Here is a 23,655-nt window from a genome sequence, read left to right as displayed (position 1 = left end):
ATATCACGTTATGTTAGATACATTAAATTGCTTAATTTGGTAGTATTCAAGAAACACAACTTATACGAAGCAATTGTCTATTGTCTAGTGATCATTTTGATGTTTGTATCTTTATTTAGTTTCTTGGACTTTTTTCGCATACCATACGAAGTACCAAGAGATTAGGTGTCTATCAAAAATGATATACATACTCTGATACTCCTGTATCTTTTGTGTGAGTTGAGGAAAAGGCAATTTTATAAATATGGTCTTTATTTATTTTGATTGACAAACTTTAACTTTGAGTAACATTGTTCACACTTCACACGTATATTTTAAGTAAGACATCTTATATGTACTCTGTATAACTTTTTATTTCCTCCGTTTCTTTTTAATTGACAAATTTATTTAGACACGTTTGCCAATGCACAAATGCAATCGTTAATATGTTTAATTATCGATTACCATAAATTATAAAAAGTTGATATTTTGAAAATATACATCGTGACAAGTCTAAAAGACTCCACATGACTATATTTTTCATTACATATAAATCACAAAACATATTCAAAGAAAAGTGTGTGAACAGTGCTAAAATCAAAACGTGTCAACTGAAAAACAGAAATAATAATATTTTTTCACATCAATGATACTACGTTATTGATGGTCAAAATCTTACATTAACAAACACAAAGGAAACAAATTAAAAGCGTGTGAATTGAAAAACGAGTAAGGATACGATAATGGTCTATTATAAAATGGACCTACAACTCCTCTACCAGTTTCTAATTTTCTATCCATAAAATGGACACACACAAATCTTCAAATGTGAATGAAGTAAAATAAAAAAAAAAAAAAAAAAAAAAACGCAACTTACTTACGAAGTACATGTACATTATATAACTCCAACTTAAAAGCGACGGCTGTGTCTACTCGCTCGAGCCACCCAAGTACACAACAAAGGACACACAAGCAATTGCAATTTCGCAAATGGATAACAAGATTTTGAAACAACCCTCTATATGTTTAAGTGACTTAACAATTACTCAAGGCATCATTTGAGTGGATAACTACTCCATAATTTGATAGCCTTAAAATTAGGTAAATTATAATTGGTAATTCTGTAATAATCTCAACTACTCATGGATTAATTTTTGTTTGAACGAGAATTAGGGATTTATTTATTTATTTTATCAAATGGAATCACTATGTATGTAATCAGCTAATCTAATTTTGTCGTTTTATTTCCCAATAAATCATAAATTACATATGTAGTATATCTATTGCTCCACCTTTTCATATACGAAGTATGATATATTCTCATTGATTTCCTATCAAATATAACAGTCTATCGTGTCATCATTTTACTTTATAATCCAACATGAGACTCTATCTCAATTTCTCACTTTCTATTACACACCTACAAGATTTTATTTTATTTTATTTTTTTTTCTCTTTTTGGTGGTTTTGTACCTGTACAAGATGGTCTTATAAGAGTTATGATAGTAACATTGTCCAATTAAAAAAATACAAAGCAGTAATTACTCTTACAAAAAAATTGTACCAGTAATTATTTTAAGTCATCAGATTAAATTATATTCCTAAAATTTTATATTTTCAAAATCAACCATCCTTTCTTATCTCTCAGCTAAAATACAATAAAAAATTATTACTCCCTCCGTTTCATAATGTTAGTCCCATATGAAATCAATCACATAAAATAAGAAAAGAAATATATTTGGAATCTAACATTAAAGTACAACATAATTCATAATTAGTTTACCTTATTTAACTTTTTAAATTTTTTATTAAGAAAACACAAGTCATAATTGCATAATTTAAGATAAAGATTTCCTTACTTAGAGTCCTGTCATCAATTCACAATTTATTAATTCAAAAAAAAATCAAGTTATAAATGAAATATATTCAATATGGGTATATCTTTTTAAAACGCCTAAAATAGTATATGAGACTAACATTATGAAACGGAGAGACTACCAAACTATAAAATTCAATTATTACGCACTAAAAGAAAAACAATTTTGTTCATATCAAATCATATGATTTTATATTTTCGAAATCAACCGTCCTCTCTTACTTTTCGACAAACTTCAATTTAAAAAAAAATGATTACCAAACTATAAAATTCAATTATTACACACCAAAAAAGAAAAACAATTAAAAAGCTGATGTATAAAGGAAGAAAATCATGATTTCCCCATCAAATGGAAAAAAGAAAAACAATTAAAAAGCTGATGTATAAAGGAAGAAAATCATGATTTCCCCATCAAATGGGACTATCCTTGTGATCAATCATAGTGGATAAAATAAGTAATTCACCTCTTGAATAATCTGAAGAGCCATATTAAATTCCTACCGTAGATTTAATTTCCTCATCCATTCAGATTTGAACATTTGTCTCATTTGAGAATTAATTGTGCTTATCTGGCAGAAAGAGAATTCACATAATATTAGCCAATCTCCATCTAATTTCATGTGCTTAGCTACAAACATCTACAAGTGTCTTCCATGTGGGTCATCCGTGATTCATGTGGGTGGCTTTAAATCTAGATCCCTAGATTTTCCACGTGTCACTTACCCACTAACCACCTAAAAGAAATGCTCAAAAAATTTGTTATTCCAAAATTAATAAATACTACTCCCTCAATTTCTATTTAGTTGACACTTGACACGCGCGTTCAATTTAATCACACATATTAAGAAGAGTAGAGAAAATGATAAAGTTATTGGGATACACTTAAAAAGCAAGGTAAAAAACTTATCTAAAAAGAAAATGTGTCAACTAAAAATAAACTTCCTAAAAAAGAATATGTGTCACCTAAAAGAACTGAAGAAAGTATTAGTAAAATTGGTCTCAATACCCAAAATTATTATAGTTTGGATGCACTCAACACCCCAATATTGGCAGACCACCAACGATTGACTGGGGGTGCAATACATGCCATTAGTAGGTTCTTTATGTTTTTTAGCACTCAAAATCAACACATGTTTGGTAATTAAACCGCAATTGATAGTATGCATTGTACCTTAATCTGTACTCCGTAATTGACAACCAGTGACTAGTCAAAATTCAAGGTGCTAAGTGTAACCAAATTATAATATTAGGGTGTTGAAATTAATTTTGCAAAAATACTACTTTGTAGTTACTATCCGTACTTATGCACATGATATATATGTTTGGGGAAAAGATTAGTAATGGCCGGAGATTTTAGTAGGTATGGTCTATGGATAGTTATTGCCCATATTAGAGTCGTCACATGGTATGTGATAAACTATAAAACCAATCTTTAGATTCAATCATCAATTTAAGTTTGATCCTCTAACTACATGTGCCACCGTAACAAAGAGATTACGGGTTCGAATTTCATCGGCCACTCCCTTGAAGTGAAACTTATTTAGTGTGGGGTATGGGGACCAAGTAGCATCAACATTTAAAGCTCAATGAACTCTCATGTAAGGATACGTGATAGATTATATAAACCAATTAATAGCCATATTTTGTCCATATGAGTTACCCTAGTTCATTACACAAGTAACATTAATTTTTCAAAATTTACAACTTTATTATCATCGACTCACCATGGACCGTAATTTAACTTATACAACATATAGAGTTATCATACGACTCATACCATCAATTAATGGTGCATCAAACCACACATAAGAATTTGTGAAATAAAAGTCGCACATTTATTTTTTTAAAAACACATTTTATATGTCCCGTTTTTTCTTTTTTATTCAATCATTCATAATTAAAAAAAAAAAAAAAAATCTTGTGTATGTTTATTTAATTTCTTTTATCAGTCAAATCTAATTAATTTGTTTTAATATTTGTATACGGCTATTTATTGAATTTAAAAATAAAAACAGAAATGAAACATAAATATACGACGTGGTCGGTTCGCCACCCACGCAACCCAAAGAAAAAAAAAAGAGCAGTCCCCTTCTTCTCTCATATGATAGTCTGATCCTCTCTGATCTACTTGTATTTATCTGTGATTAGTGAAGTGACGCTAATTGCGGAAATTCGACAACGAGCTGTCTTCGATAACAAACATCTTTTTTTCTAGATCCATCTCCATCTCATTTCTCATTACAATTTTGTGTTCATCATCGTAAAAGGTCAGTTTCGTATTCCTTTTTTTTCTAATTTTAAATGTACTCGGGTACAAGATTGATTTTGTATTACGGCTTATAAGGTGTACTCGGGTACAAGATAGATTGTCGTAACTATGTAATGGAGAATTGTGATTACTATTATGATCAAGAGTATTGCTGCAATGTTTTAGATCGATTCTTGCAATTTCTGTGACTGTTATATTAAATTTTAGTGTTACTACTCTTACTAGGTTGAATTATGGATTTAGGCTAATTTTGTTGATTTGTGAATTTTGAAATAAAGTGAAATGGCAGGTTATTTTAGGATTGATGATCGAATCTATCTCAAAAAGTGTGCTAAATTCACAGTTTAAGGAATAATTGTAAAATGGATAAATAGGTGAAAATTACTGTTTTTTTTAATCAAGGAAAAGACTGGAGCAAACCCTCGTGGTGATTATTTTGATTCATTATTAAAAGGTAAGGGATCGCCACCTTCAAACATCCTTGATTCAAAATCCGTAAACTTAGTATTTATACGTCTTATCAAGTGAGCAAAGTCTTGTTTGGTAAAGATTACTATTGGATACCCGTACCCGAGTACAAAATGGATCCCTAGAGGCTACAGTTTCTTGAATAGAGTGTGATGGTAAACTTTGATGATCTTTTTGTGGATATATGCATGAATATAGGTAAGACAATTGAATTGCTGAATTCAAGTAGTAATATATGTTAATTTCATGGTGTATTATATTTATTATTAATATTCAAATAGGTGTGTTTTGACTCACCGTTTTCAGTTTTTCACAATTTTTGTTTTTGATTGCTAAGTTTGATTTTGGGTATATCTTTTAGACTACTGACCAAGTCTGTTGTCACATTTTATAATTTTTATTTTACTCACAAATTTAATGTTATGTTAATTTTGTAACTATTTGTTGAAAATTTCACAAATTTCTCTATTAAGCATGTTCTGTTTCAAGCAGTCTTCATCAAGTATAATACACAGTTTTTTCAAAGTTTTAAAATTCACAAGCAGTATTAGTATAACACGGAGCATTCATTTTGCTCACATCTACTTTGCATTTGTATAATCTTCATTATGTTTTTCCTTGTATACACGTCCCTTTATGTGATTATCAACGTGGGGTGTCACCGGAAGTTGAAATTTGTGTACTAGTCTTTGGGTCTATCAACGATGAAGTGAATAGAAATGCAATTTATTCAAGCAATCATCAAAGTAGGATGTAACTATGTAAGCCATATCACACAGTATGAAGTACTTCCGTCTTAGCACTACCAATGGTAGCAATTTTAGCTAATTGCCTACTTTGCTTCTGATCCAAATTAGAAGTCATTCTAATGTACACTGCAGTATAGAATATCACTTTATAATATTAATACGACGATATTATAGTTTGTTTTATATCATACCAATACAATGTCAAAACTCCACTTTCCATAGCAATGCAACTTTAAATGAAATTTAACTAATTAGTAATTACATGATGTGTGAATATCTGAAAGTTACTAAAAGGAACTATATTTTTTGTACCAGTCAAAGTTTGAAGTAAAGGGAGAGGCAATTAAAAACTGAAGCTTTATTCTCATCAGAAGTAGAATAATCATGGAAGCAACGGGAGAACCACCATCAGATAATGCAATAGATGATTCAACTTGCTCGAGTGAGCGAGCCACTGCACTAAGCAGGGAAGCAGAAGCAGCCACAAATGGAGAAGCAGACCTAGAAAGCTTACAGCAACCCTTATTAAGGAGAAACAGAACGCTCTCTGCTAGCCACTTAGCTATGGTGGGAGCAAAGGTTTCCCATATCGAGAGCCTTGATTACGAGTATACTTCCTATCTTTTGCTCCTCCATCTTTTGCTGTCTTCAAGTATGATTGTTTTTAGGAGATTTTTTTGATGTTATTGCAGAATCAATGAAAATGACTTGTTCAAGCAGGATTGGAGAAGTCGGTCAAAAGTTCAAGTATTACAATATGTCTTTTTGAAATGGAAACTTGCATTTCTGGTGGGACTGCTAACCGGTCTTATTGCTACCGTCATAAATCTTGCTGTTGAGAATATTGCTGGATACAAATTGCTGCTTGTATCTGGATATGTTCAGGAAAAGAGGTATTCCTACCAATTTACTGTTGTTTCTTTCTCCTTCAAATGGCCAATTAAGTCATTAACAAGCCTAGAGTCATATACACGGACTCACGAGGGAATAACATTTTGGGTGCAGGTATATGATGGGGTTGTTTGCCTTGACAGGGGCTAACTTCATCTTGACACTAATTGCAACAGTGTTAGTTGTTTTCTTTGCCCCAACTGCTGCTGGGCCTGGTATACCTGAAATCAAAGCTTACCTGAATGGTATTGATACCCCCAACATGTACGGAGCAGCAACCTTGTTTGTCAAGGTTAGTTTGTTTGTAATTCTCATGTACATGTATCTTTCTGAGATATATACTCATCATATCTATCAAAGCTTCCACTGTGCATGCTTACTGTTTAAGTTAATAGGGTCAGAATATGAATCTGATTTTGGATGATATTTGACTAGTGATCCCCATAATTGGACTTCTAGGATGTAATTAATCGTCAATTTAGTTCCAAAAGACAAAATCATCGAATTCCATTCTAGGTCCTTCACTGTATCCTAGGACTATAATCCAAAGAATTTCAATTTTTTTTTTTATTTTTTAAATGAAATAACTACAGTCTAACTGTCTAGATACAATTGCATGTGTAAATCAACTATCTATGTCAAAAATGTAAGTTGTGGGGGAAAAAAAAAAGCTCCATTTGGATTAGCAAGATAAATTTGTAATTTATGATCATACAGGCAGTGTCCCATCCTTGTTGCCATGGGCTCAAGGAACGAAAATTTTTCACCATGTGGATAATGTCTTAAGAGGTTACTTATCTGCTTATGTCAGATTATTGGGAGCATTGGTGCAGTCTCTGCTGGTTTAGACCTCGGTAAAGAAGGGCCCTTAGTGCACATTGGAGCATGCATTGCATCCTTACTTGGCCAGGGTGGAACTGATAAGCATCGTGTCAAATGGAGGTGGTATCGTATCATGAACAATGACAGGGATCGGAGGGACCTGATCACCTGTGGTGCTTCTTCGGGAGTTTGTGCAGCTTTTAGGTCCCCAGTGGGAGGGGTTCTATTTGCTCTGGAAGAAGTAGCCACATGGTGGAGAAGTGCTATCCTTTGGAGAACTTTCTTTAGCACAGCAGTTGTGGTTGTAGTGCTCAGGACTTTCATTGAATTCTGCAGTTCTGGACAATGTGGGTTATTTGGCAATGGAGGACTTATCATGTTTGATGTGAGCAATGTTACTGTGCGCTACCACATGATGGATATCATCCCTATTGCTCTCATAGGACTCATTGGCGGTGTTCTTGGAAGTCTTTACAACTATGCCCTGCACAAAGTTCTCAGACTTTACAGTCTCATTAACGAGTAAGCACTATAATCTTATTCCAGTAATTTGAACTAATATCTGCTTCGTAGATCTTGATTTTAGGATGACACTATGATGCCATTTTTATCATGCTACAGTATTCAGCATTTTCTGTTAGTTTGGTATGCACAATGAATTAGTGTTAAAGGTATAAACTACAAACAATATTCTAAGATAATAAATATTGGTAGAATTATAATATCCAGCTCTAAATACAGTTGTCAAATTACACTACATAATCACCCTAAAAGACTTCTAAGTAACTTGAATTCCAAAACTACCACATGTGACTTTTTGCATAGAAGTCGATAGAATCATCTCTATAATCTGGCATCTACATCACATAATTCACTACTGAGGTCACCTTCATAAACCTTTTACCATCTATTCTAACAATTTTTATGTAGTTGTGAGATTTATCCACTATTTGCCATCTCCTACAAATTTTAGTCACACAAGTTTGCAAAAAAAAAAAAAAAAAAAAAAAAGATTAATACATTTAGGACTACAAACAACTGTATTATTAATTGTTATTGCCTGAATAATGTCCTTTCCAAAATCCTACAAACAGATAAGTAGGAAAAATTGTTAAAAATAATCCCAACTTTGGATTATTTTTAAATAATCCGAACTTTAGGGGTTATTCGCTCAAAATAGTCTCATGTGACCTTTAACCTGTTAAAGAGGGTTTTTTTTTTGTTTAAGGTACACATGTCATCACATAATTAGTCGAAAAAAAATTTAGTAAACTTTAAAAAAAAAACAAAAACAACCCCACCCACCACCGACGTAACTTTCCGGCAGCCACCTCCTCCCATCGCCCAGGTACTTCGATCCCCCGCCCCTAATCGCCGCCGCGACCAGAACCCCTCTCCCTAGGCGCTGCCACTCCCCCTACCCCCTAAACCAACAAAACCCCAACCCGAAAACCTCCTCACTCAAACCCGAAAGACCTAAAAAAACCACAACCCCACCGCAAATCCCCTAATCGGCCCTTTCCGACCCTCAGAACCCTAGTCGTTAGGGTTTCGAGGGTGGGGGATGGCTGTTTGGAGGGTTTTGCGGTGGGACTAGGCGTTTTTACGGATTCTGGTTATGATAAGGGTGGTTTTGGGGTTGGATTTAGGGAGTACGGGATAGGAGCACTGGCTTTGGCACGTGGAGGAAGGATTTGGGCGCCGGCACGGGGGGTTTAAGGGCGGTGACGGAGGTAGGGGATGGTGGTTGTGGGTGGGGGCTGGGTTTTAGTTAAATTATTTATGTTTTTTTTCGACAATTCATGTGGTGACACGTGTCACAGTAACCTGTTACAACAGGTTGGTGACAGGTTGGGACTATTTGAGTGAATGACCCCCAAAGTCTGGATTATTTAAAATAATCTAAAGTTGGGATTATTTTGAGCGAACCGGTGAAAGTTGGGATTATTTTTAACAATTTTCTGAAAAAGTATTATTCTATCTATTTATTTATAGTTAACTTATGCTAATGGGTGCTTGGTAATTGGTTATAAATAGTGGTAGTTGACCTAGTGGTAATGATTTTATAAGTAAGTTCGTGAAGAAATTCCATGCCTATACCCATGGTAATGGCTAGTCCCTCCTCAAATTCCTTCACAAATTTTCATTACCATCTATACCTTTTAAAGGTGGCATTGAGTGGTAACTAAAATTTATGAACAAAAACACATGTTTGGAGGTAGAGTTTAATTGACATAGTAATGAACATAAAATTTCCTAGCAAAGTTATAGACAATTCCATTACCACTCCCACTATTTATAACTGTTTACCAAAAGTGTCTTATGTCCTTTTGTTTTGTATTGTAGCATTGACTTTTGCACTATTGATATTAAAAAAAAAAAAATGTGTTGGATTAATCACTGGCTCATATTTTCAAAATATCAATTTTATATTCATAATTTTTACTAATGAAGAAAATTTAGAGAAATTAGTGGTCAAAGTTGTGTGTTAGCAAGTATTAAAGTCAGAGTGTTGGAAATCTAGATCATTATTATGGTATGTTAAGTATCCTAACAATAATAACTCTGTAAAAAGAAAGGATAATGGTACTAATCTCTGTATTATTTATGAGTTTATTCCCTGAATGCTGAATCCCTGTGAGAGTCGAAGATATAGTGCGTATTATTTACCAAACAAGAACAAACAAGAACTTGTTTCTTTCACTTATTACTATTAGCTTTCATAATTTATAATGTAGATGATGTTAACTGGTGATCAAAATGATGAATTTAATGAAGATGCCTTTCTTCGGATTTTCAGCATGAAATATTCTATTTGATAATTTAACTCGAATTTAATTTGTATTATGCCATATCCTTTATTTATTACTTGTATTGAAGGTGTTTAGATTAATTTCTAGATCAAACTTTGCTGAACCATAATTTGACACAACAAACGCATATCCAATGTTCCAAAGAGTAAAGATACAATAGGGTACTTTTGAGATTTTATCAGTGTTTCTAAACTTTCTTTGTCGTTCTGCAGGAGGGGAAAGTTAGCAAAGATTCTTCTAAGTCTTACGGTCTCAGTTTTTACATCTGTGTGCATGTATGGACTGCCCTTTCTTGTGGGTTGCACAAAATGCGATTCATCTTTGTCAAATTTTCAGTGTTCCACTACTGGAAGAACAGGGAACTTCAAGAGATTTAACTGCCCAGAAGGCTATTACAATGACCTTGCAAGCTTACTCTTTTCGACCAATGATGATGCTGTTCGAAACATCTTCTCAACAAATACTCCAGGAGAATTTCACCCATCCTCCCTCATAATTTACTTTATACTATACTGTATCCTGGGACTCTTTACCTTTGGCATTGCTGTTCCTTCTGGACTCTTCTTACCTATCATTCTCATTGGCTCAGCATATGGGCGTTTACTTGGCATTGCTATGGGAAGTTACACAAAGATTGATTGTGGGCTATATGCAGTATTAGGTGCAGCATCTCTCATGGCCGGCTCAATGAGGATGACAGTCTCGCTTTGTGTAATTTTCCTTGAACTCACCAACAACCTATTGTTACTCCCAGTAACAATGCTTGTACTTCTCATTGCAAAGTCAGTCGGAGACTGCTTCAATCTGAGTATCTATGAGATTATACTAGAGTTAAAAGGCTTACCTTTCTTAGATGCAAACCCTGAACCATGGATGAGGAATATCACTGTTGCAGAGCTTGCTGATGTGAAGCCTCCATTAATTAGTCTTCGAGGAATTGAGAAGGTATCTCGCATTGTAGAAGTCCTGAGAAACACTACACACAATGGTTTCCCTGTCATAGATGATGATGTAACAGTCCCATCAAGTGAAGCCGGAGGGACAAAGGCAAGGGAGCTACATGGGCTAATTTTAAGAGCTCACCTTGTAGCCGTGCTAAAGAAGAAGTGGTTTTTGGAGCAACCAAGAAGAACAGAGGAATGGGAAGTTAGACAGAGATTTACATGGGTTGAATTAGCTGAAAGAGACCTCAACTTTGAACAAGTAGCCATATCAAAGAATGAAATGGAGATGTATGTTGATCTCAATCCTTTCACTAACAAAACTCCTTATACCGTGGTAGAGGACATGTCGGTAGCAAAGGCAATGGTATTGTTCAGGCAGGTTGCTCTTCGCCATTTGCTCATTGTACCAAAGTACCAAGGAGCTGGGGTAAGTTTCAATTTGTTAAAAGAGTATAATTTAGTTTTTCATCTTTCTGAAACCCATCTAAATGTCTAGTATCTAATCAAATGTGCTTACTATTGTGCAGATATATCCTGTAATTGGAATCTTAACAAGGCAAGATTTGAGGGCGCATAATATTCAGACTGTGTTCCCTCATGTAGCGAAGAGCAAAGGCAGAGAAAAGCAGAAATGAGCTCTTTCAAATACTCGGATGGGTTGGGATCGATACATATTCATTGCATTCTATACACAGTTTCCATTTTGCATTCTTTTGCTAATAATTTTGTTCATAATATTTTGCATTCTTTATTTTATACAATGCGTACAAGTTTGTACATTTTAAGGAAAGGTTTGTGTAGGCTCGTCAAAACATTACATCTTCACTAGTTATAAAAGAAAATTATTTACCAGTATGAAAGCAGCAGCGGCAATTCATCTACTTTGTATCATATTTCTTGTATGAAAATTTTGATTTCCCAGGATTTACTCTTTCTATATCACAGTACACTTATCAATATATGCCCAAGCAACCGAGCTCATACATAGCCACATAGAAGAATAGTCAATGCTGCATGTAATTGTTGATTTCGCGGTCCTTCCTGGTTCTGTTTTTCAGTAGGATCCTTTATTTCGTAATATGGTGCCTCATTTTCGTGGCCAAGAAGATGAATTAATTTGGCCTTTCTCTAAAGGAGGCGAATACTTGGTCAAATTCTCGTATATTCTTGGGAAAAGGTGCATCTTAGAAACTTCTACCAAGCTTGGGTGGAAATTTGGAAAGCCGAAGTATCACCCAAAGTGAGCCATTTCTTCTGGCACCTTGAGAATAAGCACACGCCCGATTTTGTGCTAGCTGAACATGTCACCAGGTATGTCAAGGAGCATAGAGATTACGCTAAGAACATCTACAACACCCCTGGTATACGCAGTCTTCACAGCCCAACTGCCCAAGCAAGTGGAGTGCCCCTCCTATGAATGTGTTAAAGCTGAACGTAGACGCTTCCTTGGCAGATGAAGGCTGGGCTGGCCTTGGTGTGGTCTGCAGAGGCCACATGAGTGCAGTGCTGTTTGCTGCAGTAAGAAGAGCACGGGTAGATAGCTGCGGCCAAAGCAATCCTGCTGGCGCTGAAGATGGGCAAGAGATTTGGTTTGGCAAACATAATCTTTGAATCTGATTGCAAATTGCTGATTGATAAGTTGTCCAAGGGATCAAAGCACTCGGCAGATTTAGACACTTTTAGGAAATGTTTTTCTTTTCTTTTTTCATGTGCTCTAGTTTTATTTTTGTATGTTGGTCTCATGTTAAGCGAGAAGGAAATTGTGTCGCACACTGTGTTACATGGAATCAGGTACCCATGTCTGACATGCGTATGTGTCCAAGTGTCCAACTTGGTTTTTTTTTGAAAAAATCCATGGTTTTAAACCAAAAGTGAAGTGTCCAAGTGTCATACCCTTGTTTGAGTGTCGAGGATCTGACATGGGTAATTGAGGTGAAATGAAGAGTCCATGTAACATAGGTCACACACTCTTTTGCTATGCTAGTACCCTGAAGGCTGAAACGACATGATGTAATATCAAGTGTCCAAGTGTCAATTTGTAGTTTTATAATATCAATGTCTTATTATTTTCATTAATACGCAGTTAAAGATATTGAATTGTTGGAATAATCTTTTAATATAATTGTTATATTTTTAATAAAGTAATAAAATCACAAGGATCTCACTTGTATTTTCTGGTTAGTGAAATTTCAGGCATTATTAGCTTGAAACTAAAGGCTGCCAGCTGCAAAGGATAATACAGTACTCCCTCCGTCCCTTTATTAAATGCTTATTTTTAGCATTTATTACTCACATAATAAGGAGAAGTAGGCATCTAATTAAGGGACGGAGGGAGTACTACTTTGTAAAGCTATACACAGACACACAGTAGTGCATACAAAAGTCAGAATCTGCTTAAGCATAATTAATTCATTATGATTATCAATGTGGCTGCTGGAGGAGGTGTTGTGAGAAAAGATGATGGAACTTGGATCATGGGATTCTCGAGCAAATATAATGCAATTACAGCTTTTGCAACTGAACTGTTAGCAGTTAGGGAAGGTATTGCTATGGTCAAAAGGCTTGAAGTGAAAGATGTGGTGTTGGAAGTGGATGCGCTGTCTCTAAGTGTCATGCTCAATTCAGCGGGTGGTAATCTCCACCATGAGTTGGCTGCTGTGGTGAAGGATATTGAAGAGGATATCAAGTACTTTGATACTTTTGAAATCCTTCATGTGAATAGGAATCACAATGCTGTTGCACACGAATTAGCCCAGCTTGGAATGGTTATGAGTGTTGGACATAGTTTGTATCTCACCTGTCCTGATGTTATCCTGCCTATCTACAATGCAGAGCTAGCTGCTGTAACTGCTCTGAATGTTGATCAAGAATCTGACGAGGAGTAATCTGCTGCATGGTTATTTTACTACTAGTATAGTTGTTTTCATAAATCTTAGTTTAATAACTTTTCGATGGGGCACAGTGTGTTATTTTAGTCTTAGGACCATTAATTTTCAGTTTAGAATATGGTCTTCTGATCTTAGCTATTTACCAGCCTCTCATTTTGTTTTGCGGAATGAGGTTGGCTTGCTTATTTGTAAAACTCTAATTAATTAATATAATTCGTCTACTATGTGTTAAAAAAAAAAAATAATTAATTCATTATAGTACAAGATGCAAGTCATGCAACCATAAGTCCATAACATCAACATGGACAGCATTAGACTTTCAAATATACATAGTACTTTCTATGTTTCATAAATATTGCAATGTTTAATGTTTATGAATATATATTTATAGCAACGTTTCTCTATTTGCATATGCTACATGGGTCCTAAGTTTATTACCGCATGCAGTGATATGAGTATTTGTGGAACGGAGAAAGTATATAATATACAGTCTAATAACGTGACTGGTTCTCATCAGGTATCCAAACGCCACGCGCTCTCAAAGAGTCGCTTTGTAAAGGCAGTGGCGAAGTCAGTTTTATGACGGTTGAGATGTACACTTCCTGTGGTACAAGCTAAGGAGCGTGTATTCGTGTAATGCATCAATTTTTCCTTGCAAATTTTAGTTTCATATTCAGCTGACAATTGAATAAATCTCTTTTGATTAATTCTTTATAATGCTGACATAAAGGATGAGCTAAGGGATGCAATCATCAAATCTTTGGAAAATAATTCTAAAATTCTAGAGCTTCAATGAAATCCTGTTAATAAACTTGGAGCATCTAATCCTACAGTATCTAAAATATTATTATATTCTCTTAGTCTCAATTACTTACATCCTCTTAGTCTCAATTACTTACGGCATTGTTTGTTTAATTTAATTACTTCCTACTGTATTTTATTTGGACTTATTTTATTTGAAAAAAGAAATACAGAATACTATTGAATTTAAAATCCTAATCATAATTAAAATTAGATGACAAACAAATAAATCCGAAATATCAAAATATTTACAAGTACTTTGGGGGTTCAATACTCATTAAACGTACGTAGGCACGCAAGCATGCAACCATTCGGAATATTGCTCAAGCCACTCGCCAGTTTGATTATGAATTACACTTTTTCTAGAGAGTTTATTGATTAAATGAGCAAATGACTCCAAGTGTACTGTACACCCAAATGCATATAATAAATTTTACTTTTTCTGTACAAGTGTAAAACATTACACCAATATTAAGTTACTAAAGAAGAAGAAAAAAAAAAAAAAAAAAAAAAGTAGATCAACTCGGGAAAAAAAGTGTCTTGACTGGACTTTAAGGAGAAAATAAGGGGAAATTTTGTTTCTGTCGACAAGCATTAGAATACCTGCGGCTATCAAAAGGCCAGGTTCAAAGAATTTGTAATCGCAATCTATTTGGAGCCCAATCATGAACAGTTTATTGTTCAAGGAAAACTTCCTGAAAAGTTCACTCATCCTTATACTTTTTTCAATCACTAGGGATTCCAATCACAAGCGATATATCTAGTACTTTGAGAAGAATTATTATCGATGTTCTCTATGTCCTATGTCAATTTATGTATAATATTTTATCAAAATATTTGCATATATACAGTAAATGTGTTGGATGTCGTGTAATTGTGCACAGGGGCCGTCTCCGGCGATTCGGAGGCCCTGTTCTAATTATAAAAGTTGGGCCCTAAAATATTTTAAGGTAATAAACATTATTATTACATGACTATTTTTACAAGATATAGAGCCTTAATAATTTAATATTACTAAGCTTTTAATACTATGGAGTATCAATAATTCAATGAGACAATAAACAAAAATAAATAATTACGAGACGGAGAGAGTATTTAAAATGTACCAAAGAGACCTTACAATTGAGAATAGATTACTCTTTCAATTTTACCTACTCCTTTAATTTTCTAAAAAAAAAAAAATAGTGGTAAACTGGTACAATTAAATGAATTACCACCATTAAAAAAAAACGAATTACAGTATCATTTAAGAGAGATAATAAAAGAGTTTAATTTTATTTAGAAATTCAAAAATTAAAGTCAAAAGCATTAATTGAAAAAAAAAAAAAAAAAAAAAAAGTAGGAAAAGCTGAGTTTTGTTTGGAAATAGGGTAAGCTTGTTTTATGGGAAATATCAAAAATGGAGTGGAGAGATTTTATTTTTATTTTTTTTATTTTTTGTTAAATGTTGAGAACCAGATTTTCTAAATTTTGGGCCCTTGACTTTTGGGGCCCTGTTCCATGTATGAGAAAATTCCGAATATAAGACAGGCCTTGTTGTGCAATGTTGTAAACTTTAGTTGAGCTACTTTAAAATAACACCACATAAAGCAATAACTTTCCGTTGTCCAGTGACTAATGTTGTCATGTAATTAAACCATAACCCCCATTAAATATATAAAATTTTAAATTTTATTATTCCATTCTCCATTTAATTGCTATTTAATTGATGGGTCTTGAGAAAAATTACAAAATTACACATAGGGATATGAAGGTCAACAAACATTTTGAAGGGTATACTGGTCTGTGGACTGTTCATAAGAGCAATCTCCTAATTTTTATAAGGATAAGGAAGAGAAGAGAAACACACTTAATTGTAATTATGTTACAAGTACTCGTATTATTTTAGCCTCTGAAATAAATAAAGGTGCACTTTTTTCACGGGATTTTGTCATAAATTCCTAAATTAATACCACATAAAGAAAATTATTACTGTAAATGCTTAATTACAGCCCTAAGGGCTACATATAGCATTACCCATATAGGCATATATATACTACCTAGGGGTGAGCAAAAATTCAGGGTACCCTAATCAGGAATCGGAACCTGTAGATCAGGGTAATAAAAATGGGAACTTGTTGCAATAGGTTTCGATTTCGGGTAATAAAATTTTAGACTCAGAACCCGCAGGGTATCCTATTAGTATAGGATCCCTATAGGATACATAAAACCGGAACTTATCATTTAAGCCCAAATATAAAAGCTTTATATCAAAATTGTATAAAAGTCGTCACCTACCTCTCTCCCTCCTCTTATTCATTTTTCATCTTACTCTTAATGGTTTATTTAATGGTATTAATATAAGTATTTGTAATTTTGTATTAAATATTCTATACAATCAAGTAACTGTTAAGCTTACTTTAAAAGACAGGGTACCCTGTTCCAGAACCAAAATAGGTTTCGGTTCCGATTCCCAATTTTTAGAAACCTGTTGAACCGGTTCCTGTTCATATTTTTAGGAACCTGTTGCAACAGGTTCCGGTTCCGGGTCCTAAGATTTTTACAGGGTACCCTGCTATGCTCACCCCTAATAGTACCTCTGTTAATTATTATATACAAGTTTGGGATATTATTTGTGAGACATAAAATTTTTTAAAGTTGCAGATAATAATTAACAGAGGTACTATATGAAATATAGACTAATTTAACATGTTTAAAAAAACCATCTAAACCAACCAATAAATAATAACTTCTTTTTTATCCATATAAATAAATTTTAGCTCTTTTAGAGAAATGTAAATAAATTTAAGTTGGAACATGTAATAAGCAGCTACGGAGATTTTTTTTTTTTTTTTTTTTTTTTTTTTTTTGTTTTTGGTTTTGAATAGTAATTTTGTGTCATTCTAAGTATCTAAATAATGTCGTTACTTCAACCTAATATTGCAATTAAAACAATGGGAAAATATTAGCATCCACATAACATATTCCACACTAATTATCGGTTGATTTTGTCAATCATGTTCATATGTCTTCAACGCTATGAGATTGTAACAATTATAAATAACAGAATAGAATAGATTTGGAAAGATACTAATTGGGCCCTATTAAGCGTATCATTTTGGAACAATGAGAAAAGGATTTTGCGTTAATTTCTCATCTCTTATTGCATAAAGAGGGATTAATTCTATCTCAAAGACTTGAACAAAAATGTTGAACAAGAATTTTGTTTGTGAGCTTGACAACACATAGAAGCTTATTGACAATACATGAATTTAGAAGATTTTTCTTTAGAGACATTTGATCTACTACATTATTCACATTATCACAACTTTCCAAAATAGTTGGGGAAGATTAGTTTTGTTAAAACTCCAAAGGCGGCGTCATGCTACATTTGAAGTGAAATTTTTTATATACATCCGTGTGAATGGTGCATCAAACTAATTCAAAGTTAGTTTTTGCTCTATTAATGGCAAAATGAACAATAATCATCCAAATGAGAAAACTGTATCATTCATCTGGATGTATATAACAATCACTCCAGCCAGAGTTTCATTTCTTTATGTTCATCCCATTTAATTTATTATTTATTCGTGTGACCAATACTAAATAACTTTGACGATAAGTAAACTTATTGATATCAAACGTAGACGGTAGACTTACTATTCATAAGATATGTTAGGAACACAAGACCTTAATTAAAATACTATATTGTAATGTTTTTATATGTATATTCTCTTATATATCGGTCTTTCCCTTCCTTTTCATTCATTACTTAAAAATTTTACTTTGAACAAAACTTTAAGGGTTACTATCTTGAACAATGATCACTTTCTAGCAATTTGAATAAGTTTTCGTTTATGGGTGGCTGCACTTTTTCGTTTTTTTAAAGACAGAAGATGTGTGTATTTAAAAACTTGGATATAGTAAAAGAGTTTACTTTTTAATGTATGCACTTTATTTAAGCGATCTAGCAATACGATAACTCATTTTATCACAAGATGGGATACTAAAAGTAATGGAAGAATTGGATCTAATTTAATGAGTGCTATTTTTTCCTTAAAAAAAAAAAATAAAAAAGTAAAAAAATAAAATAAAATACATCCGTTATATATTATTTACAACGATTAGACATTTTTTCTCTGTATTTTATGTCAAATCGTTGCAAATAATATCTAACAAAGGTAGTATTTATAAAACCTTACAAACAAATCGAAAAGGAGTAAGGATATTATATCGTTTGAAAATGACATGTATGTTAATTTATACGAAGTTATAACCAAAATTATTAATTACTAGGTGAATCACCACAAATGACGTGACATTGCTTACATCATAATATTTGTCTATGCCTCATATCATATTTATTGTATCAAAAAGCCAAAAATATCACAAGCTAACAAATAAAAAAACAGGACCATATTTTATCATATTGTCAAATCAAAGAACACATGCATTGACTTATTTAGCTTGACACTCTTTAAGGCCTACACATACATTTTCTACCATACAAAAAAAGAAGAAAAAAAAAATCGTTTTATTATATTTAAGATTAGGCAGCCACCGATACCATGCAACATTCCACAGTTGTTTAATTTGTAATTATGCTAATTATATCTCAAGAGAAAATTTGACACTTGCCTCTTTTGATATCGCCTAGGAGCACAACACACACCTAACACCTTCCAATTCCAAATCAAAATAATTTCCACATTCCACAAAGTATATCCCTTCTTCCTTTCAACTTCCTAATTAACTTTATTTACATAATTATAAATCTTCCCACGTTGTTAAGTTATCTCCCTTTCATTTATTACCCAATATTGACTGTCAAATTAATAAATTAAAAAAAAAAAAAAAAAGTCACTCTTAATGTATGACTTTACTTCCCCGTTTTAGAATAACTGACATGCTTCCTTAGATATAAGATTGTAAAGTGAGTGTTTTAATTAATTTGATGTAATATAATGTTAATGAACTCTTGAAAGTTTGACTCACTTACGATAAGTTATTAATAGTGAATGAATGTGGGAAAAATGTGAATAAAACAAGAGATATATTGAGTTACAGGTAGGTGGGTGTATGAAAAGTGGATAAAGTTAGAAAGTGTGTGTGAAGTGGTGTAAGTAATGTGGTCCTGTGGGTAGTAAAAGAAACCTATCAAAATCAAAATAAGATAAAAGTGAGTTAAATTAATACGAATTGAAGTACTCCAAAATGAAAAACATGTCGAACATTTGTTAACAGATAAAGCATATTGTTAGGGAAAAAAAAAAAAAAAAAAAAAGAAAAAAAAAAAAAAAAAAAAAGAGGAGGGGGCATGTATGTTAGATTGTAGAAAAGTGATCCATGGTGATCGAGAGTGATAAATATTTATTTATAAGAGTAGTGTATGTGTCAAGTATTGTGAAACAATTGATAAAGAAAAATATATCAATTTATTTAAAATTGGTGCAATACATTTAAAAATTTTCATCTTATCAAATCAAAATAAAAGTCACTATGAAAGACACATTTTGAGGTACATACAACTTAACAAAATTATAACCACGAGAATGTGGGGACCACTTATACATGGACCCAATGAAGGATTTTTGTCATCCCATGGCGTTTTTCTACTCTTATCATGGCACGACTAGAATTTTGTCATGATAGGTTTTAATGGTTTTTTTCATCTACAAAAGCCACTTTTCATGACAATTTTCGTCATGGTTATGGTTGCTCTAAGGTGTAAATCAAGGAAGGTACTATAGACTAAAAAAAATTGAAAGCTCAAACCATATTGATCAGTTGTTACAAAATAAATGAGCAAATGCAAGGACCACGACTAGATATGAAGCAAAACATTGATAATCAACTGTACGATTAACGATTGTTAACTCTAGATAATAAAAATTTCAAAGGTAAGGAGAGACGAATTATAAAAAGATTTGAAGCTTTTGTCCCAAGCTGGTTTGGTGCTTGGTGGGCATGAGGTGTTGTGGAAGCTATTTGCTAACCCCTTTCATGATAGCTCTAGTATTCAAACCCCGGATGTGGGTGTTATTAGTATGTTATGTACGAATCATATGTGTGTAAACTTTAAATGTGATGGACTCCTACCTCTCCTAACTACTACTACTGCTAGTGAAACTGTGGCTACTTTAAGCCTTGATGGGCCTTAATTAATACATTTACTATTTTAACCAAAAAAAAAACACAAAATTACATTAGTTACCTACCCATTTTTAGAATTGGTTTTGTTCAGTAACTTTCACTAAATTTACGAAAAACAAATCCACATTCGTTACTTTTAGGAAAGAAAATAGGTTTCAATTTAAAAATAGCTAGTTTATATACTACCTCCGTTACAAGTTATGTGCAACGATTAGACATTTTCCTTCTCTGCTTTATGTCAAATCGTTACACATAACCTGTAAAGGAGGTAGTATGTACAAGTTCAAGAACATAAGAAATATTAAAGTTCAAGTTACAACTAAATAAAAGTTCTAATTTAATAATAAGATTATATTAAATATAAGTTTCGTTCCGGAAACCTTTTTTGTTTTATTTTAGGAAAAAGTTCAAGAAACATAAATAAGGTATATTGAGTAAAAAAACCTACAAGTAAAAACTAGGTGATTTTTTCAGAAAGGTGTACGTGAGTAAGGATTTAATTTTAACACTTGCCTATATATACATAATAAAGCCTTTTCATCTCTAACATCATTTCGTTATTTTATTTCTAGTCTCAATTAATATTAAGAATCTGTTCATATTTACTGAAATGAGATAAACTGAATTGAACTGAATATTTTATGAGTGGAGGAAATTAGGAGTTGAATTGAAATTAAGCTAAAGTGAACAGGTCCTAAGTCACTTGGATCACGAACGAAGTTGTATAATAGTAGTAGTAAACCTCCCAAATGTGTTATGTGAACCACATCATCCAACTTAATTTCACCTAAAAAGACCAAAAATTTCCATAATTCATGCATATAGAATACAAAATCCACATAAAAATATCTCAACCTTAATAAACGGTAAATAAACTACTCCCTTCCTCACCTCACATAATACTCGTCACATCAAACCAAATTTTATCATCAAACGGGACAAGTAAAATGATACGACCGGCTTAGTATATATAAGCTTCCCAGTCATAGTAGTTAACTAATATGTCAACAGAATGTTCTGTTTTTCTTCCTTCAAACTTCCATAATAATTAACTAATCTAAATCCATCCTATTCAATGATTTCAATCAATCCACATTCCACACCAACAAATATAACCTCCCCTTTTTCTCTCACACACCCTTCCACGAAACAACCAATCTTCTAGTACTTCATCATAACCTTCCTTAAAAAAGACAAAAATAATCTTCAAGGCAAACCACTATATAAACCCCCTACCCTCTTTTGATAAATTGTTGATTCGTAAATAATTTTATTTTCATTTTTTTCAACATTAACTAACTAGTATCTACAAAAAAAAAAAAAAAAAAAAAAAATGGATATTCAGAGTTTAGCTTTAGCTCAGCATCAAAGGCAACAACAACTGCTAGTAAAGGGAAAAAGAAGCAAAAAATCATCAGAAAACACAGGGATGACCAAGAAGTCATTCAAAAAAGTCGAAGCGATGAAGGTTGTGTACATCTCGACTCCTATGAAAGTTACTACAAGCGCTTCTAAGTTTAGAGCGATTGTACAAGAGCTTACAGGGCGAGAATCCGATGTTGTCAACATCATGGAGACTAGTGGTGGAAATGATACTTGGATGGTTAATGAAGATCACATCATGTTAAGCCCGTATATATTATTGTATTTAGTATGTTAACGGGCTATGTTAAAAGCCCTTACTTTAGGTTGTATAAATACCTTGTTTACATGGAATACAAACTAAGAATACACATTCCTTACATGGTATCAGGCCTAAACGTTTTTTTTAACCCTAAACACCGAATTCTGTTCTTTTCTCTACTGTCGAACACGAACAGTCATGGAAGAGGGCAAACTTGATCCTTCGTCCCCTTTCTATCTAGGTGCTGGAGATCAGCCCGGAAATCTAATCACTCACGTGGTTTTGAAAGGTGACAATTACCTAGCTTGGTCGAGGGCAATCACGTTGTCTCTTCGATCTCGTCACACATTCCTTACACATCATCAGTGGATGTAACCTAAACACGGCCGAGGTAACGAAGAATTATGCTAATAATACTAATGAAAGTACATCTGTTCCGACTATAGTAGATAATACGAATGGATCTTCCCCTTCTGTATGTTCATCTGAGGAGTTTGATGGTGTTTTTGTTAAGGGGCAAGATAGTAATTTTGGTGTTTTTGATCATACTAGTTTTTTGTATGATCAGTTTTTTCATCAATTAGATGTACTTGGTGGTTATTAGTGATCGAATATAGTTTTTATTTGGTAATGCTACTAAGTTAGTAAGTAGTGTTATTTATTTCATCTGTTGCTTTGTTAATCTAATCTAATATATATATATATAAAGGGGAGTTTTTTCCCGAGATTTTAGAGCGCCACGTAGGATTTTTATTTTTAAAAAATTATTAGAGCGCCACATAGGATTAATATTTTTAAAACGTTACAATAATATTATGCCACCTAAGATTAGTTAACGTGCGACGTAGGATTATAAATTTATAGTTATATCCAATAAATAATTCAAGTGCCACATAAGCATAATTGACCAATGAGATTTTAATGGTTACATTAATTAAATACGAAATATTATCTTTTGAGATTAGGAATTTTATCTAATATTATAAAACAAATACGGAGAAAATGATATATTACGTTAGGGATGGCAATATTAAGTGGATATCCACGAACCCGCTCCACCCGCTATAAATAAATGGACGAAAACCCGATTTAAATGGATGAGAAGCGGGTGACGGATGAAGCGGGTGATGGATCGGATCGGATGTGGATGATACTTTTTTCACCCGCTAACCATCCACCCACCCGTTTAACATATATTATATTTTTTAATCTAAGAATTTTAATAATAAAATATGAAATGTGCAAGAAAATTACTTATTTTTTTGTTGCAAATTAATTTTTCAAACAATATATTGTTATTGTTTCATTTTGTATTAATAAAATAAAAAAATTATTGTACAAATAACCGAAAATTAGAGTTTATGTGAGTTTTTTTCCACTTTAATACTCATCCATTAGT

At 32.9% G+C, this 23,655-nt stretch overlaps 2 protein-coding genes across 3 annotated transcripts; both read left to right on the top strand.

The window, feature by feature from the left end:
• The first annotated feature begins 3,874 nt into the window (after nt 1-3,874).
• Nucleotides 3,875-11,671, top strand: LOC145586076 (chloride channel protein CLC-b-like). 2 transcript variants are annotated; one of them, XM_081642804.1, is made up of 7 exons: nt 3,875-4,122; nt 5,713-5,949; nt 6,034-6,234; nt 6,347-6,524; nt 7,044-7,576; nt 10,080-11,238; nt 11,339-11,671. In XM_081642804.1, exons 2-7 carry the CDS (start codon nt 5,726-5,728, stop codon nt 11,444-11,446), a joined length of 2,403 nt encoding a protein of 800 aa, XP_081498930.1. In that variant the 5' UTR covers nt 3,875-4,122; nt 5,713-5,725; the 3' UTR covers nt 11,447-11,671. The 2 variants fall into 2 exon arrangements, with proteins under 2 accessions (XP_081498930.1, XP_081498929.1); XM_081642803.1 differs by having other exon boundaries at nt 5,657-5,949.
• A 1,554-nt stretch (nt 11,672-13,225) lies between these two features.
• LOC145586106 (uncharacterized) lies at nt 13,226-13,696 on the top strand. The gene has a single exon (XM_081642847.1). It carries the CDS (start codon nt 13,226-13,228, stop codon nt 13,694-13,696), a length of 471 nt encoding a protein of 156 aa, XP_081498973.1.
• Nucleotides 13,697-23,655: the final 9,959 nt, after the last annotated feature.

The sequence above is a fragment of the Chenopodium album genome, chromosome 16 (genome assembly GCF_948465745.1).
Source record: "Chenopodium album chromosome 16, dcCheAlbu1.1, whole genome shotgun sequence".
Taxonomy (NCBI): domain Eukaryota; kingdom Viridiplantae; phylum Streptophyta; class Magnoliopsida; order Caryophyllales; family Amaranthaceae; genus Chenopodium; species Chenopodium album.
The sequence above is the reverse complement of the archived record's forward strand: the minus strand, read 5'-3'. Positions and strand labels throughout refer to the sequence as shown.

What these genes read in the sequence shown, in the direction of transcription:
- LOC145586076 (XM_081642804.1), top strand. Translation starts at nt 5,726, where the DNA reads ATGGAAGCAACGGGAGAACCACCATCAGATAATGCAATAGATGATTCA. An exon ending in CAGCAACCTTGTTTGTCAAG is followed by an intron (nt 6,525 to 7,043) that starts GTTAGTTTGTTT and finishes TGCTTATGTCAG; the next exon opens with ATTATTGGGAGCATTGGTGC. An exon ending in CAAAGTACCAAGGAGCTGGG is followed by an intron (nt 11,239 to 11,338) that starts GTAAGTTTCAAT and finishes ACTATTGTGCAG; the next exon opens with ATATATCCTGTAATTGGAAT.
- LOC145586106 (XM_081642847.1), top strand. Translation starts at nt 13,226, where the DNA reads ATGATTATCAATGTGGCTGCTGGAGGAGGTGTTGTGAGAAAAGATGAT.